This window comes from Hemiscyllium ocellatum, chromosome 7, assembly GCF_020745735.1.
Source record: "Hemiscyllium ocellatum isolate sHemOce1 chromosome 7, sHemOce1.pat.X.cur, whole genome shotgun sequence".
Lineage (NCBI taxonomy): Eukaryota > Metazoa > Chordata > Chondrichthyes > Orectolobiformes > Hemiscylliidae > Hemiscyllium > Hemiscyllium ocellatum.
In genome coordinates, this window is record NC_083407.1 from 39,367,230 (window position 1) to 39,385,692 (window position 18,463).

The 18,463-nt window shown below is 40.9% G+C and overlaps 1 protein-coding gene across 7 annotated transcripts in view; it reads right to left on the minus strand.

Moving 5' to 3' along the window:
- Positions 1-18,463, minus strand: part of LOC132817052 (R3H domain-containing protein 1-like) — a 164,384-nt gene that overhangs the window by 54,306 nt on the left and 91,615 nt on the right. For all 7 annotated transcript variants that reach the window (XM_060827126.1, XM_060827127.1, XM_060827130.1 and 4 more), the window contains one exon: positions 2,848-2,971. In XM_060827126.1, the coding sequence (XP_060683109.1) occupies positions 2,848-2,971 (124 nt within the window). The remainder of the gene's footprint in view (positions 1-2,847; positions 2,972-18,463) is intronic.

Below are 18,463 nucleotides of genomic sequence, written 5' to 3' on the forward strand. Positions count from 1 at the left end.
ACATTAAAAATAAAGAGGTCAACTAGGGAAAGATAGGGCCACTCAAATATAAAGGAGGGCACTTCTGCTCAGCAGCAGAGAATGTGGGTGAGATCCTAAATGAGTACTGAGCATCGGTATGCACCCAGGAGAAGACTATGGAGGAGAGTGAGGTTTGTGTGGAGCATGCGAATATGCTGGGCATTTTGAGATCAAGGAAGAAGTGGGGTGTCAGCATTCAGGTGGCTCAGACCCCAGGGCCCAATGGATCTATCCTAAGTTACTGAGAGGGCAAAAGGGGAGATTGCTGGGGTCTTGACCAAGATCTTTATATTCTCAATAGCCACTGGAGAGATTTCAGGACTGGCGTGTAGCTAACGTCATTTCTTTGCTCAAGAAAGGAAAATAGGGACAACCTAGGAAACCACAGATGAGTAAGTTAGTAAATTTGCAGACGATACAAAGATTGGTGGAGTTGTGGATAGTATGGAAGGTTGTCAAAGGATACAGCAAAATACAGATCTGTTGCTGATATGAGTGAAGAAATGGCAGATGGAGTTTGATCCAGGTGCACTTCGCAGGATCACATGCTAAGGAAACATATACAGCTAATGGCAGGACCCTGAACAGCACTGATATACAGAGGCATCTTGGAGTTCTGATCCACAGATCCCCAAAAGTGGTAACGCAACTTGTACGGTGTTAAAGGTGGTGTTTGGCATGCTTGCCTTTATTGGTCAGGAAACTCATTACAAGAATTAGGATGTCATGTTGCAGCTTTCTAAGACTTTGGTCAGGCCACATTTGAGTATTGTGTTCAATTTTGGTCACATAACAGGATATGGAGGCTTTGGAGATTGCAGAAGAAGTTTACCAGGATGCTGCCTGGATTGGAGAGTATGAGCAATAACGAGGCGCCAGAAAAACGGAGGTTGTTTTCTCTGGAGCAGCAGAGATTGAGGGGAGATTTGATAGAAGTTTATAAAATTATGGAGATGCATAGATGGGGATGACTGTCAGAATCTCTTGCCCCCAGAACTGGTGTCTAAAATTGGGTTCATGCATTTAAAGGTGAAGGGGGTTAAATTCAAAGGAGGTGGTGAGGGACAAGTTATTTTTTACCTTGAGGGTATAGTCAATGCATCTGCAATGGGGCATTTAAGAGACTTTTAGATAAGCACATGAATATGCAAGGAATGGGAGGGATATGACCCAAGGGCAGGCAGAAGAAATTAGTTTAATTTGGCAGCATGTTTGGCCCAAAATCATGTGCCGAAGGGCCTGTTCCTGTGCTCTAATGTTCTTTGTTCAAGTTCCACCTGCTTCAGAGTAGTCAAAACATGAAAACATAATTGAATAGGTTGAACATAAACAGAGTTCAGACGAATTAGAAAATATATTTTTGTATCATATTATCGCTACTATTTACTGTTATATATTTGCTGTTGTAGTTATTAGGTATTTTGTGTCGATAACATGGTTTGTAATTGTGGTCACTATTTAATTCAAATGGCAAATTTATACTTTAGGTTTGTAAGCTGAAGTACCACTACTCCAGAGAGATATTTCAACACCAGTTTACAAACCCAAAGTATAAATTTGATATAGGAATTAATAAGTGACAAAAATTACAAACCATGTTATGGTACAAAATACCAAGTAATTATTCCTGCATTTTAAACAAATTCAATCTTTTAAAATCACAACTGGAGACGTTTCAACCATTCAGTAAAATTTTAAATTAAGAAACATCAGAAAACAGCATTACTTTCCAATTAACCTATTTGGAAATGATCTCACACATCTCTGGAGCAGATGGGATTTGAATGTGGGTCTCCTGGGACAGAGGCAGGAATACTACCACTAAGCGACAAGAGTGTCTCAGACAAACAGCATCGCATTCTCTATTAATATGAACACCCAAGAACAATGTTCTATTTTAAACAATGCTCCAGATAAGCTTCACACTAAAAGTGGCAAGAGACTGCAGCACAATGGTGTACATGTTTCAATTACTTCAACACTGCGCAGCAAATGACCATCAATTTCCCCAGAAGAGAGAAAAGCAGGGCAGGATAAATAGATGGTTCAGAACCTTTCCTCAGGACAACAAGCACCATTCCATTTTTAGATGCTTTTATTCACCTCCCATCACCAAAAATGGAGAAATAACAAAAGTATTTGGTGCAAAAGACAATTCAGTGCGAGTTAAAGAAATTTTCTACAATCTTACTTTAAGCAGAAAATATGCTTGATTTAATGTATTTTACAATTACAAACTAAAGCAGAGTATGATCCCTATTTTTTAACCAAATCATATTAATCTTCAGATTCACAGAATTTCAGTTAGCAACATCTTATTGAGGCATTTAGGAAAAAAAAGAGACGTTCCAAGATCTGTTTCACCATATTTCATCTTGATATTGTAAACCATTGAACTCGCCATTTTTCCCGCAGATTATGAAGCAGCTGAAAAAGAGACCGGTTCACTGTGAGAAATCTAGCACTCTCAGACAGTGCTCCGGCCTCGTATTCAACAACTCATGGAAATACCAATGATAAATTCATATTCAACATCCGTCAAACATGTGCCAGAATAGAATTCGACAGGGTGACAAGTTGAAAGAAAATCATGCCTGTTCATTCCACACCTCTGATTTTCACAAAATGGTGCAATAGCATGATTTAAGCCCATTTTTGGGGGGAAATAATAAATGGGAGCAACAGCATAATTCTTTAACTTCCTCTGTTCTCAGGATTCATTATTCCAAGGACTTTAGATGATCAATTAAAATGAAAAATGTAAGTGATTAGATTCAAACACAGATTTGAAAACAAGAAAGAGAATGAGCACAAACAGAAACCAACCTGTTTGCTGGGCAGTTTGTGACAATGGCTGGTTCTGCTGAGTGTTGTAATGGATAGGGGCTACAGGTCGATACTGTTGATTAGAATGGGGGTACTGACCTGGAGCACAGTAACAACTAGACAGCTGAAAAAGGAAAAGAGAAACAGTTCTTAAAGAGGATTGTTGCTGTGAAACATGAGCCAAAAGTTTTATTTTTGTATCAACATAATAAGCAATCATTTCACTTGCACCAAAATCTGTTAGAACAGCACAGCTCAATTAAGTGCACCACCATAATCTCAATATATCACGGGCATTGTATTTAAGCATCGTCCCCATATACCAATTATTCAATCCCCTTTAAGGACCCCAAAAGATTACACATCATTGTAATCATTTTGTATATGGGCCTGTCTTATACTATTAGGAATATTAATGTCCAGTTTATGAAGTTAACATGATGCAAGATTAATGCTGGTGACCCAGTTTTGCAAAGTAGGCTTCCGCTTTGAATTCAATTTAATTCATCCGGTCTCAAAATTCTTCTATATTCTGCACAAATCAGTTTGTTATGGATGCAAACCAACCTAAGAATAGTAGTCCAGAGTGGAATTTGCTCATCAAATTCCAACATGCAGTTTATAATCCAAACGACAGGTGAACTCTGAAAGAGTAGGTCAGCATAAACACCATTTCACTTCAGAATGAACAGTTTTTCATGGCACAACTGGTCCAAAGACCATTTTCAATGTTCCTTATAAAAAGTATATACACTTGACTGTCTGGAATGTTTTGCACAGTGAAGTAGACATCTTGCTCACAACAGCAAGGTTTGGCAGGATTGAGTACTAAAACACAATTGCATAAGTGTTAGATATTGGGGGATGATTGAACGAACAGGAGGCTCAAGTGAGATAAGGTGGGAGGTATGTCTTGTCACATGGAAACGGCAGGGAGAAAGGCGTAAAATGAAAAGTCTGACAAGATCTGTTTATCTAGATGGAAAGTAGGCAATGAATTAATGAGACCTGTGAGAGGTGATCTTCTAAAAGAAAAGCATGTTGGAGCCAGTGAGAGGTGAAGTTGGATGGCACATTTGAGGGCAAATAGAATGCTGAGAAAGAAGAATTTTCCCTCTAACATACATGCGTGCATGCCAAGCTACAATTAACAATGGACTGTGCATTGAAATAAATGGACTGCTTGCAATTTCTGAAAGTTCAGTGACTTTTAAAATACAAACTGATAAGATAGTGGTGCTCTAAGAAGGCTATATCCCACCCAAAACAACAAGAAAAAGAAAGAGTACTGTGTATTACCCTCTGTCCCAACGGATAATGAGAGATCCATATGTAAGAATTACATTTTGTAATAAAAATTAATGCCAGAAGGAGGAAATTGTATACTGGCATTGTTGGACTAGTAATCCAAGGCAGAAGATGAAAAAGGGATTTTTTTAAATATAAAAAAAATCTGCAACTAAATGTCTAATTATAACCATGAAAATATTGTTAATTATGATGAAGTCATCTGGTTTACAAATACAGTTTATGGAATGAAATCTGCCATCCTGATCTGGGTAAGCCTACAAGTGACTCCAGATTCACAGCAAAGTGGTGAACTCAAACACCGTCTGAAATAGTAACTCAGTTGTACCAAACTGCTGAAATGTCTCAACAAAGCAATGACATCTGATGGAGCACATGACAGCAACCTTGTTACCCAAAACAAAAGCAAACTTAGCCATGTTAACCCTGAAAGGTCCTCCTTACCAATATCTGACAGCCAGTGCCAAAAGGATCTGGAAACCTGTCTCAGGGACTAGTCAAACTCACTGAATCATACCTTACAAATAGCATTATAACTGTGCATGTGTGGGTCTTGCCTTGCCAACAAGACAAAGGCAGCAGAGGTGACAATAAAGTGCAATACAATCAGGAAGCTGTTGCCCAGAGTGTGCTGAACATAGGCTTCAGAAGCTTTGCTGTCTCATGGCATTAAAAGATAAACATGAGCAAAAGGAATCGCCTCCAGCATTCAGTGTGATCACGACTGTAACAACAGGATAAAAATCTACATTATTTCTACGTACATTTACCACAAAGGCATTTATCCATGACAATATTGTGAAGAGTGACCATCTCCTTGTGGAGAAAAGTTGCTTCTTCACAAAGACTACACCCTTCAGAACGTTCTGTACCTCTACCACCACCCTAAATGAGATTGATTTTGAAGAGCATTCAAAGTTTGGGAGAAGTTTTGTAGCTCGGGTGCTCGTTGTTGTTGTGGTTCTCTTCACCGAGCTGGGAATTTGTGATGCAGACGTTTCGTCCCCTGTCTAGGTGACTTCCTCAGTGCTTGGGAGCCTCCTGTGAAGCGCTTCTGTGATGTTTCCTCCTCTCATTTATCTCTTCAACCTTCAGGCACTCTGCCTGTATTCCTGATGAAGGGCTTTTGCCCCAAACATCGATTTTACTGCTCCTCGGATGCTGCCTGAACTGCTGTGCTTTTCCAGCACTCCTTATCCAGAATCTGGTTTCCAGCATCTACAGTCATTGTTTTTACTTAGACAACTTCCTCCTGAGGTCCCAAGTGTCAAGAACTGAGTGGTCAGTCTTCAATCAATTCAATTCACACCGAGTGATATGAAAAAATGGTTGAAGACACTGGCTACTGAAAGACTATGTACCCTGACTATATTCCAGCAATTGTGTTGAAGACTTGTCCTTGAAAACTTGCTATACCCTAATCAAATAGTACAGCACCAAAGCAATGTGGTAAATTGCTTAGCTATGTTCTGTCTACAAAAAGGCCAATTACCATGCTATTAGTTGACTCTCCATCAGTGACTGAAAGGATTGTTAACAGTGCTATCAAGGAGCAACTGCTTACAGATGCACAGGTTAGATTCCTGACCTCATTTCAGACTTGGCCTGAAAAGTGGCAAGTATCATTCCACAAGTGCCAGACAATGGCCATTTCCACCAGAGATTCGAACCATGTCTCCCTGCCTGAAACGGCATTACCATTGCTGAATCTCCCACCATTAACATCAATAGGTTACAAGTTACCAGAAACTGAACTGAATGAGCCATGCCAAGCAGTTGTTTCCCCTTTAGGGAAAGTCCATGACTAGAGGTCATAATTTCATGTTTCAGGGGTCACTCAGTTAAGGCAGAGTGGAAGATTTTTTTTCTTTCAGAGGGGAGTGAATCTGTGGCACTTTTTTGAATGCAAAGGGCAGGAGAGGCTGAGTTGTTAAGTATATTCAAGGCTGAGATAGATAGATTTTTAATTAGTAAAGGAATCAAAGCAAACCTACAGCTTATAGTCTTACAATAAGTAGCCAGAGGCGATGAAAACAGCAGCAAGTAACTCACTTCATGATTTCTCAAAGCCTAACCACTGTTTATAAGGCACAATTCAGGACTATAATGGAATACTTCTCTCTTGCCTGGACGACTAACACCAGCAACTCAAGAAGTTTGACAACATCCAGGACAAGCAGTCCACTTGATTGGTAGTATATCCTTAAAACTTTCACTACCTCAATGCCAATATACAGTGGCTGCAGCTGGTACCATCTACAAGCATCCTGCAACAACTATTCAAGGCTCCTTACACAGCGCTTTCTAAACCCACAACAAATTTCATTGGGAAGGACAAGGGCAGCAGATACATGGAGCTCCTCACCATCTTGAATTAAAAGTATATCGTAATTCCTTTCAGTGTTGCTGGGTCAAGATCCTAGAACTCCCTCCATAACAGTTCTGTGGTTGTACCCTACACTAGTGGACTGTAGCAGTTCCAGAAAGTAACTCATCACTATTTTTTCAAGGCTATGAGTGGTGAGCAATAAAAATGCTGGACCAGCCAGTGAAGTGGGTTTCAGAGTGGCGGGTCTAAGTCAATGCTTTGGTTGGATTTAGTTGGGCGTTGTTTGGAACAACCAGTAAAATGTTCTTTGCACAACTTCCAGGAGCTGCCACGTTAATCAATTTTCTAACAAGTACCCATTTCAAATCATATAGGGTCTTATACCCATGGCTTCCAGCTACTTTACAATAGGAACCAGTCAGCTGCAGGAAATTTATTTTGAAAATTCAAATCCTTAACGCCAAGTGATAGTACCCCATTCACATTTAAAGTATTTAGCAAGCCACTCATTCTGTAAATGAGACAATGTTTCATAACATGCAGCATTGTTAGAGTCACTCAAGTGTAGGACGGGTTTCTATTGAAGCTTCAGCTCTGGAGGTTGCCTGCACAGGTGCCCTGACTTTGTAGATGGGGTTTGTCCCAAGAAATCTGTTTGCGACTTCTTGCGCTTTCCATTCCTTGATGCAGAGGAATTTGACAATAGATCTTCCTCAGGAAGATTGCTCTCCATGGTGTGCTGAGATGGAAGGCAGACAGTAGGTATTCAGGTTGAACAGGTAATCATGGAATGGTAAATCAAGTGCAGCACAATGATTTCAATCAGGTTTTGTCAGTTTGTGAATGTGTTGGGGAGTGATTCTTTTAAGGACAGGAAGGCAGTCAGGATGCACATCGGCACATTTAATTGAACATGCTGGGTCTTGGTGCATAATGACTTTTGTTAGAGAGAGGTCTGCAGTTGAATTCTGGGAAGTATGGAAGGGAAAGTGTTGAGGTCTGGAGCACTATGCCAGCAATGACCATTCAGATCCAGCAAGTTTGGTTAGTAGATTAATTCTGATTTTAATCTAGGTTACTGTTTTGTTTGGACTGTTCCCCAAAGGATAAAGTGAATACAGGATACCAGGGTTACGGTAGATCCGAAAACACCAACACTTTCAAATAATTTTCAAGTGATAAAAATACCTAAAGTAACTATCTGAAATAAAAAAGTACAACTTTAGATGTAGGTAGTACTAACATTTAAGATACACAGTAAGTTCTACTATACATTGGAATTATTATAAATTACGAAGTAAATTAAATAAACAGCACAATACCTAAGCATGGACAGTTGTGGAATATGGAAACATTGGGTGCTAAGGCAACCCAGGACTAACACACGTGCGCAAAGTATGTGATGAATTCTTGATGAATTCCAGATCAGAATTGTTGAACTGGAAGCTAAACTTCAGACATTCTGGACACAGTTTCTTGTAAGAAAATCACATCTCTCCGCAAAAAAAAGTAGTGTTTTTTTTGGTCAGCAGCAAGGAACAGGAGAATGTGACTACAACCGAAGAAGTTAAAAGGACTGAGCAGACAGCAGAGAAGAGCCTCAGAACACAACTGTTAAATAGGTTTGAGGTGCTTTCAAACTTTGTAGAGAAAAGCAAGGTCTGCAAAGTGAAAGAGCAGAGAGGCCATAACATGATGGTTAGGAAATCAGTCAAGTAGGGAGAGTAAAATGTAATGTCATGCCAGTGGAGAACTGTCTTGTGAAGGGAATTGACATTGATGTCAGCACAATGAGTTTCAGTCCGGAAGGCTGTGTCACCTGTCTCATGCCAAGGTTGGGGACATTCAGCTCAGAGCTGGAGAAGAACTTGGAGTGGAAGAGAAAGGATCCTTCGGGTCCATGTAGTACAAATAACAGAAGTAAGACAAGAAAACAGATTCTGCATATTTACCACGAAGAGTTAAACTCAAATTAAGAAAAGCACGTCTAAAGTAATAATTATGGATTGTTACCTGAGCTTATGCAAATTGGCAGAGGACAAATCAGATTATAGAGATGAATGTATGGTTTACAGATAGATGTTGGCGAAGTGGGTTTTGACTTGTGGGGTTTGACTCGTGGGGTATTGGCAACAGTATGGAGGAAAATGAGTGCTTATGGTTGGAACAGTGCACATGGTGGAATGATGATAGTGATGGGGGACCTCTAGTCAGGGACAGAAATAGGCGTTTCTGTGGTCATGACTAGACTTCAGGATTGTGTGTTGCCTCCATGGTGCCAGGGTCCAGAATGTCACTGAGTGGTAACAGCACATTCTAAAATGGAGAGGATAAGCATGATTGAGGTCATGGTCCACAACGGTACTAATTATATGGGCAGGAAGAGAGATGAGGCCTGGCAAAAGAAATTTAGGAAGTTAGGTACAAAGCTGAAAAGCAGCACCTTGAGGATTACATCTTAGGATTTCACCCTGTGTCACATGCTAGCAAAGCCTGAAATACAAAGATAATACAGTTTATGCAAGACTAGACAGCTGGTATAGGAGGTAGGGCTTCAGGTCCCTGGATCATTGGGATCTCTTCCATGATAGGAGGAACCTGCTCAAGAAGGACAAATCGCACCAATAACCTCGCAGGGGAATTTGCCATTATCACTCGGGAGGTTTAATTTAGTGTGAAAGGGGCTTGGCAACTAGAGCTGGAGAAAGTGAGGACTGCAGATGCTGGAGATAGAGCTGAAAATGTGTTGCTGGAAAAGCCCAGCAGGTCAGGCAGCATCCAAGGAGCAGGAGTCGATGTTTCGGACATGAGCCCTTCTTCCGAAACGTCAACTCTCTTGCTCCTTGGAGGCTGCGCTTTTCCAGCAACACATTTTCAACTAGAGCTGGAGGTCAGCATGTGGAATGATCGATAGGAAAGGGGCTAAATCAACTAACTCTAATACGAAGAACAGGCAGGGCCAGGTTAATGGAAGTGACAGGATTCATGGACTGAAGTGTATTTATATTAATACAAGGAGTGTAACAGGTAAGGCAAATGATGTTAAAAACTGGATTCATACATGGGACTATGACGTCGTAGCAATTTGAGAAACTGAGGTGGAAGAAAGGCAGAACCGACAGCTGAATTTTCCAGGAATAAGATGGTTCAGGCGTGATAAAGGGGGATGTAAAAGCAGTGGAGAATGTTGCAGAGGCAACAAGAGAGGATATCTTGGAGGGCTCATCCAGCAAAGCAATATGGCTACAATTCATGAATAAGAAAGGTTCAATGACTATGATGGGGAATAGATACGTAGGCAAATTATATTTGTAAAAATGGAGGTGCTGCAGTTTAACTTTCCCTACTATTGACTTGGATTATCTTAGTGCCAGGAGCTTAGATGAAGCAGAATTTGTCACGTGCATCCAGGAATAATTTTTGAAACAAGACACAGATAGTTCAAATAGTGACTGAGCCGTACTTGACTTTGTGTCAGGAAAACTGAGCCTGGCTAGGTGATCAAAGTTTCAGTGGAAAAGCATTTTAGGAACAGTAAGCATAATTTTGTAACTTTTACGATAGTTATGGATAAGACTGGTACTCGGGTGAAGGCTAACTACAACAGTATTAGGCATGAACTGAGAAATTAGATTTGGGGTGGCTGTTTGAGGGCAAATCCACATCTGACATGTGGAAGTCTTTTAAAGACCAGTTGATCAGTGCTCAAGACCTCAGCCTTTTACAAGTTACTATAGCTTGGGTGAAGAGACTGAAAGCATGGTGCTAAGTTTATTGATGACATGAATATAAGTAGGAAACAGAGGAGGATACATGGAGTCTACAAAAGGATACATGTAAGTTAAGTAACGGGCAAAGATGTGGCAACTGGTGTATAATGTGAGAATGTGTGAAACTGTACTTCTGTAGGATTAAAAAAACATTATCTCAATGGCAACAGCTGAGAGATGCAGCAGGATCACTTATAACAAGGGGAGTTGATCATAAAATTTGGGAGCTTTTGCTACTGTTATACAGGCCAAAGAGACCACATCTGGAGATTATTCAGTACTCCTCTCTATTTAAGCAAAGGCGGAAACTGCTTAGAGTAGGCATTCTGGATTAATTACTTGGATAGGTGGGTTTTCTTAAGGCAAGACAGCTTATAAGAGCAGGAGTAAAAGGTGACTTGATAAAAATACAGATTCCAGGGTGGAAATGGAAACTTTTTTTTCTCGTGAGTGAATCCAGAATCAAGGGTCACTGTTATAAAGTCATCACCCATTTAAGACAAATAAGGAGGATTTACATTTTTATCAGAGAGTTGTGTTTTCTTTGGAACTCTCTTCTTCAAAAAGAGGGGGAAGGATGAATCTTAACATTTTTAAGGTAGAGGTTGACGGGGAATACTTCATGAGAAACAAAGGAGTGAAAGGTTATGGGGGTAAACAAGAATGTGGAAGTGAGGTAAAATCAGATCAGCTCTAAAATAACTGAGTGACAAAGCAAGCTTGAAGAATCAATTAGTCTGCTCCAATCTGTAATTTGTATATATGTTTGTAGTCAACGGCTTGCTGTGTAAATCTGCAATTCTTTTTGGCAGTGTTATAGTGGAGTTTATGGATATATGGTTTGAGAAAGATTTAACATGAAATGCCTGTGCTGCAGCAGTTCATCAACTTTAATGTCTTTGTTAATGAGCTGGTCCAGAATGCAAAAGGATAAACCTTGATTCAGAACAAACATCATCAGTACAAATAAATAGCTTCAACGCTGTGAGCAAGTGTCAAGTACTCCAACCATCCTTTGATCTATTCAGGCCCTCAAGTTGGCAACTCATCGCTATTTTAAGGTTTTGTCTCATCAACTCGTGCATGCTACCTGCAGCAGGGGAGAGCCACACCATGCAGAAATTGTAGTAACCCCAAATGGGGTTGGAGTCAGGCCCCATTTGCCATCAGAGGCACCCTTTGTTAGTTTCATTTTAACCCTGGATGTTCCTGGATTTTTGATCTTGGGCCAAGGTCCCTCTTGCTGTGAAACCCAACTGCAGAACCTGCATGGACTCCTTAGCATGGTGGGCTGTCTCAAATAGCAATCCCAGGTGGAACAACAGAACTATTGGCAAATCATTTTGGTTGGCAACCCTCCAAGCTGGGAGGTTCTGTGGAGATCATGGTAGAATTTTTAAACCTAAAAAAATTAACATTCTTCTCAATGGGAAGGACCACGTTTTCCACTAAAATCCAGCCCACAGGCATTAAAGTAGCAGTCCATTCATTTTTTTTTAAGCCCCTTCTATCATTCATTGAGGATCATAGCTGATCTAACTATACATTTATTTGCCTTTTCACTGTCCTTGAGTTTGGTTCACAAGAATCTATCAAGTTCACATTTAAAGATTAACCATCAGTTTTGTATCAAATGTTGTCTGAGAAGAGAAATTCATACTTCTCGCTTTATGGATAAGGGCTTTTATAACTTCACTTGCGAAAGGTTGGAAACTAACTTTTGAATCGCTTCCTAATCTCACTGAGGTCTCAATGAAAGCAATTTATCAATCTGCTCTTATTAATACTGTGTTAAGTGTAATCAATTATCCCTTAATCATTCCACAGGAAATAACCTGTTACTTCAACAAGTAAACCTTTACAACAAGTGCACAAAAAGTTATATCAGACACTGTGCCACCGGGCGGCACGGTGGCACAGTGGTTAGCACTGTTGCGTCACAGCACCAGGGACCTGGGTTCAATTCCCGCCTCAGGCGACTGACTGTGTGGAGTTTGCACGTTCTCTCCGTGTCTGCGTGGGTTTCCTCCGGGTGCTCCGGTTTCCTCCCACAGTCCAAAGGTGTGCGGGTCAGGTGAACTGGCCGTGCTAAATTGCCCGTAGTGTTAGGTAAGGGTTATATGTAGGGGTATGGGTGGGTTGCGCTTCGGCGGGTCGGTGTGGACTTGTTGGGCCGAAGGGCCTGTTTCCACACTGTAAGTAATCTAATCTAATCTAATCTAATCTTTCACAAAAAACAGGAAAGATAAGCTTAAGCATTTTATATCTATAGCACAGATTTATCCCTCTCCTGAAGATCAGGACTGTGAAAGCTATTCTGCAATTTAAGGGAACCACTACCGACTCTACTGAACTATTGAAAAAAATGGATAATTAGATCATAGACCACAAATCCATATCTTGAAATATCTTTGGGTAGAAGTTATCTGGATCTGAAGTGCAACTGTCTATTGCTTTTTACAATTCCATAGATGCTGATTTTGCTTAAAATAAACTTAAGTTTAACACAGGACATTCCACATCATCCAGAGAAATATAAACTACCGTCAATCACACGATTTAGAAAAACCAGCACCTAGAAATGCTCCACGAAGACAAAAATGCACATTTGTGCAAAGTAAGAGAAAACAATATTTGAACATGTATCTTAGGACTGTAGCTATTCATTAACATGTAACTGCCTCCAAGTTCAACTCCATGTGGGTTAAGTTCTTAAGAAGACAAGTCTTCAATATGTCATTACACTGGCAATGATTCAGCAGACAAACTCAATAATGGGATGCAAGAGAGATTTATCATGGCGGGGAGAATATGTTTTCCCTCATACATTGCCAGACAATTTATAATTTAGTGCTCTGTTAGAGTGTAAACAAGCAGTTAACCAAGTGCATGTGCTGCTGAACTGCAGGTTCAGTCAGTTAAACTCTAACAGTACGCTCATGATCACAAAGGCTACCTCAATTATATTCCTTCCTCTACTCAATTTGTTGTGTTTAAGCAATCAATATGCATTTTTTAATGCACATACACAAAATAAACTTGAGAAGTAAAACAAATATGTATTTATTAAGGTGGACAAGTCCCCAGGACCAAATATGATCTATCCCAGGTTGCTGAGGGAGGCGAGAGAGGAAATAGCTGGGGCCCTGACAGATATCTTTGTAGCATCCTTAAATACACGTGACGTGCCAGAGGATTGGAAGCATGCTCATGTACAAGACGTGTAGTAGGGATATTCCGGGTAACGACAGACCGACATCAGGCTCACTGGTGGTGGGAAATTTGCTGGAGAGGGTACTGAGGGATAGGATCTATTTATATTTAGAAAAGAATGGGCTTATCAGTGATAGGCAACATGGCTTTGTGTGGGGGAAATCATGCCTTACCAACTTAATAGAGTTCTTTGAGGAAGTGACCAAGTTGATAGATGAAGAACGGGCTGTTGATGTCATATGCATGGACTTTAGTAAGGTGTTCGATAAGGTTCCCCATGGTAGACTAATGGAGAAAGTGAAGTCACATGGTGTGCAGGGTATTCTAGCTAGGTGAATAAAGAACTGGTTGAGCAACAGGAGACAGAGTAGTAGTTGAAGGGAGTTTCTTGAAATGGAGAAAGGTGACCAGTGGTGTTCCGCAGGGGTCAGTGTTGGAGCCACTGTTGTTTGTGATATACATAAATGATCTGGAAGAGGGCACTGTTGGTGTGATTAGCAAGTTTGCAGATGACACGAAGATTGGTGGAGTAGCAGAAAGCATAAAGGGACTGTCAAAGAATACAGGAGGATATAGACAGACTGGAGAGTTGAGTGGAAAAGTGGAAAATGGATTTCAATCCAGACAAATGCGAGATGATGCATTTAGGCAAGACTAATTCTAGAGCAAATTATACAATGAACAGAAGAAGCTTGGGAAAAGTTGATGGGCAAAGAGATCTGGGAGTACAGGTCTATTGTAGCCTGAAGGTTGCTGCACACGTGGATAGAGTGGTCATGAAGGCATATAGTATGTTTGCCTTCATTGGACGGGGTGTTCAGTAGAAGAGTTGGTTTGGCAGCATTTAGAATACTGTGTACAGTTCTGGTCGCCACATTACCAAAAGGATGTGGATGCTTTGGAGAAGGTGCAGAGAAGGTTTACGAGGATCTTGCCTGGTATGGAAGGTGCTAGCTATGGAGAGAGGTTGAGTAGGTTAGGTTTATATTCATTAGAATAAAGGAGATTGAGGTTAATAAAATCATGAAGGGCATAGACAGGGTGGATAGAGACAAGCTTTTTCGCCAGGGTGAAGGATTCAATAACCAGAGGTCATGCCTTCAAGTTGAGAGGTAGAAAGTTTAAGGGGGATACACACGGCAAGTACTTCACACAGAGGGTGGTGGGCGTCTGTGTCCAAACAGATGGATTAAAATTGATTTTTTAAAAACTTGTTGATTGGTGGACTGATAATTGTCAAACATTTCTATTACATACCATTTGCTATACAATTGCTGCCCATGTCTTTGCAAATGTCACAACTTCTGTCTGATGCTCATATGTAATATGTGGATTACATAGTGTGGAACTATAAGTCTGGAAGTGTGGAACATGTTGCCAGCAGTGGTGGTCGAGGTGGGCATGGTAGATTTATTTAAGATGTATCCGGACAGATGGATGAGTAGGTAGGGAGCAGAGGGATACAAATACTTAGAAATTGACCGACAGGTTTAGACAGTACAGTTGGATCAGCTCAGGCTTGGAGAGCTGAAAGGCCTGTTCCTAGGCTGTGAATTTTCTTTGTTCTTTGTTTAATATGTATTTCCCAATAGCTTGAAGACTCCAAAACATGGCTACAAATTTCCATAAGTGCTAATCAAAGAGCACACCTAAACCAATAGCTATTATTCAGAGATTTGAATACAAACTTTTCATAGCATTGATCACTGTGTCAAGTGTCACATCAGAAAATTTCTAAAAACCTAGAACTTAATTTTTTTGGTAAACTCTTAGGTTTCATCACTGAAGTTAATAGTGCAATCAGCAACTGAAAAATCAGGACTCCTTGGGTCTAATAACATTTATAATAAATTGGAGCCTCAGAATTTACACAGTATGGATAAAGCTGAAAATGTGTTGCTGGTTAAAGCACAGCAGGTTAGGCAGCATCCAAGGAACAGGAAATTCGACGTTTCGGGCATAAGCCCTCCTGATGAAGGGCTTATGCCCGAAACGTCGAATTTCCTGTTCCTTGGATGCTGCCTAACCTGCTGTGCGTTAACCAGCAACACATTTTCAGCTGTGATCTCCAGCATCTGCAGACCTCATTTTTTACCCACAGTATGGATAAAGACTCTTTGGCCTACCACATCCCCAGCCATCATGTTTTTAATCCCAACTTCCAGCACATGCCCTCGCACAAAAAGCTACAGGTTATTTCAACTGTTCATCTAAATATTTAGACTTTTTTTTGTTTGAGGATTCTACTTTGACCACTGATTTCAGCAGAGTTCTAAATTCTCAATTGGCTAGGTGAAAAATAGATTTCCTCAAATCCTTTTGAACCTCCTGCTCCTTACCTTAAAACTGAGTCCTCATGTTAATGGTCCCTCCACAAAAGGGAGAAAAGTTTCTCATCTATGCCCCTCATACTTCTGTATACCTCAATCAGGTTCCTCCTCAGCCTTCTCTGCTCTAAGGAAAACACCACTATTCTATCCGGTCTCTCTTCATAGCTGAATTGTTCCAGCCCATGCAACATCCTGGTGAATCTCCTCCAAATCCTCTCGAATGCAACCACACTCTTCCTATAGGGAAGCAACCAGAAATGCTCAAGTGTTCCACCTTAGCCTATCATTACATAAAACGCTGTTCAGGAGTGTGAAGTCTACAGGTATGTTTTCTTAAAAATATCAGTTGCATCTGTGATAAGTCAGTATGCTTACCAGAAGTATTGGTGAGAATAATGCCACACTTAGTCATATTGACAACATTAGTCATATTGACTTAGTCATACAATCAACATTGACCACAACACAACACAACCAACTGGTCATATTTTCATTGGCTGGGGACATCAACAGATTACATATGAGCATCAGACAGAAGTTGTGACATTTGCAAAGACATGGGCAGCAATTGTATAGCAAATGGTATGTAATAGAAATGTTTGACAATTATCAGTCCACCAATCAACAAGTTTTAAAAATTCATTTTTAATCCATCTGTTTGGACATCCGATGTGGAGGTGCTGGTGCTGTATTGGGGTGGACAAAATCACACCATACCAGGTTATAGTCCAACAGGTTTATTTCAAAGTACAAGCTTTCAGAGGGCCGCTCCTTTGTCAGATAGCGAGTTGGGCAGAATACATTGATCTTTTACTTATAAATTCTATGTTCTAAGTGTCATACAACTGATGTGATGTATTAAGATAACCCAAATAGCTGTTAAGTCTTTATCACTTGGAATGAAGATGTAGGTTTCGAATGATTCATATGTAAATCCCAAAATTTCTTTGAAGTCACTGCCCTGAGATAACTTAAGGTTTCATCAATATCTTAAAAAAAAGTGACATCTCAACTCAGACAGTGCATTAAAGGTGTGAGATTAGAATCTGTCTGTATCGCAATCTAGAGTCAGACTGGATTTATTTCCAAAGTAGGAATCTAAAAAATGGACTGCCTGACCACAGATTATGTGCTTTTTGAACAAAATAGAATGTATCTGCAAATACAGTATACACCCCATTAACTTATATGTGAGCATGCGTGCCAGTGTGGTGGGGTCACCTGTAGTGTGACATGAACCCAAGGTCCCTGAAGGTTGCTGCACAGCTGGATAGAGTGGTCACGAAGGCATATAGTATGCTTGCTTTCACTGGACGGGGCGTTCAGTAGAAGAGTTGGTTCGGCAGCATTTAGAATACTGTGTACAGTTCCGGTCGTCACATTACCAAAAGGATGTGGATGCTTTGGAGGGGGTGCAGAGAAGGTTTACAAGGATCTTGCCTGGTATGGAAGGTGCTAGCTATGAAGAGAGGTTGAGTAGGTTAGGTTTATTTTCATTAGAAAAAAGGAGATTGAATGGGGACCTGATTGAGGTTAACAAAATCATGAAGGGTATAGACAGGGTGGATAGAGACAAGCTTTTTCCCCAGGCTGAGACTGTCCTCATGGGTACTGAACTCGGCTATCAGCCTCTGCTAGGCGACACGTTGCTGTTGCGTATCCGCCTTGGACAACATTTACACTAAGATCTGAGGCTGAATATCCTTGATCACTGAAGTGTTCGCCCACTGGGAGTGAACATCAGTCTGGTGATGGTGTCCATTTATACATTGTCAGAGCATCTGCATGATTTTGCCAATACACTATGCCTCAGGGAATCCTCATCTGCAGTGTATGACATCGACAATGTTGGCCGAGTCACTAGTACCTGCCACACACTTGGTGGGTGGTGTTCCCACATGTAATGGTAGTATCCATGTCGATAGACTGACATATCTTGCAGTTGTTGCCATGACAGGGTTGTATGGTGTTGTGGTTAATGAATTGCTGCCAACAATGGTCTGTTTAAGGTTTGGCAGTTGTTTAAAGGGGAGGAGTGGAGCTGTAGGAAAGATTGTGGAGAGGTGCTCATCCTTATCAATAATGTGTTGCAGGCTGCAAAGAACATGGCATAGTTTCTCCGCATCTGGGAAGTACCAGATGACGAAGGGTACCCTAACGGTCGTATCCTGTGCCTGTCTCCTGAGGTCATTATGGTTTTTCTCTGTGCCGTGTCGGAACTGGCGATCAATGAATTGAGCATTGTATCCTGCTCTTATGAGGGCATCCTTCAACATCTTCAATCCGTCTTGCACTTAACGTGCATGTAGGTGGTATAGTTACGTCACCGCGTCTGCTTGGCAGTGTCTTGTAGCTGTACTGCCGTATCTTAAGCAAAAGCGGAGAATGTGGACTCCATCTCAATTTCAAGGTTACAGCAACATGGAATAGTTTACGAGGATATGACAGACAGGTCTCTCAGCATAGTCAGTATTGTTGGTTGACTTGCGTGGGTTCATGATCCGTAGTCCTGAAGGGCACCCTCATAACAGCTTATAATGCTCAACTCATCAATCGCCAATACCGATGTGCCACAGCTAGAAACCGCAATGACCACCTCAGGAGACAGGCATGGGATATGACCATTAGGATACTCTTCGGCGTCCAGTACTACATGGGAGTGGAGA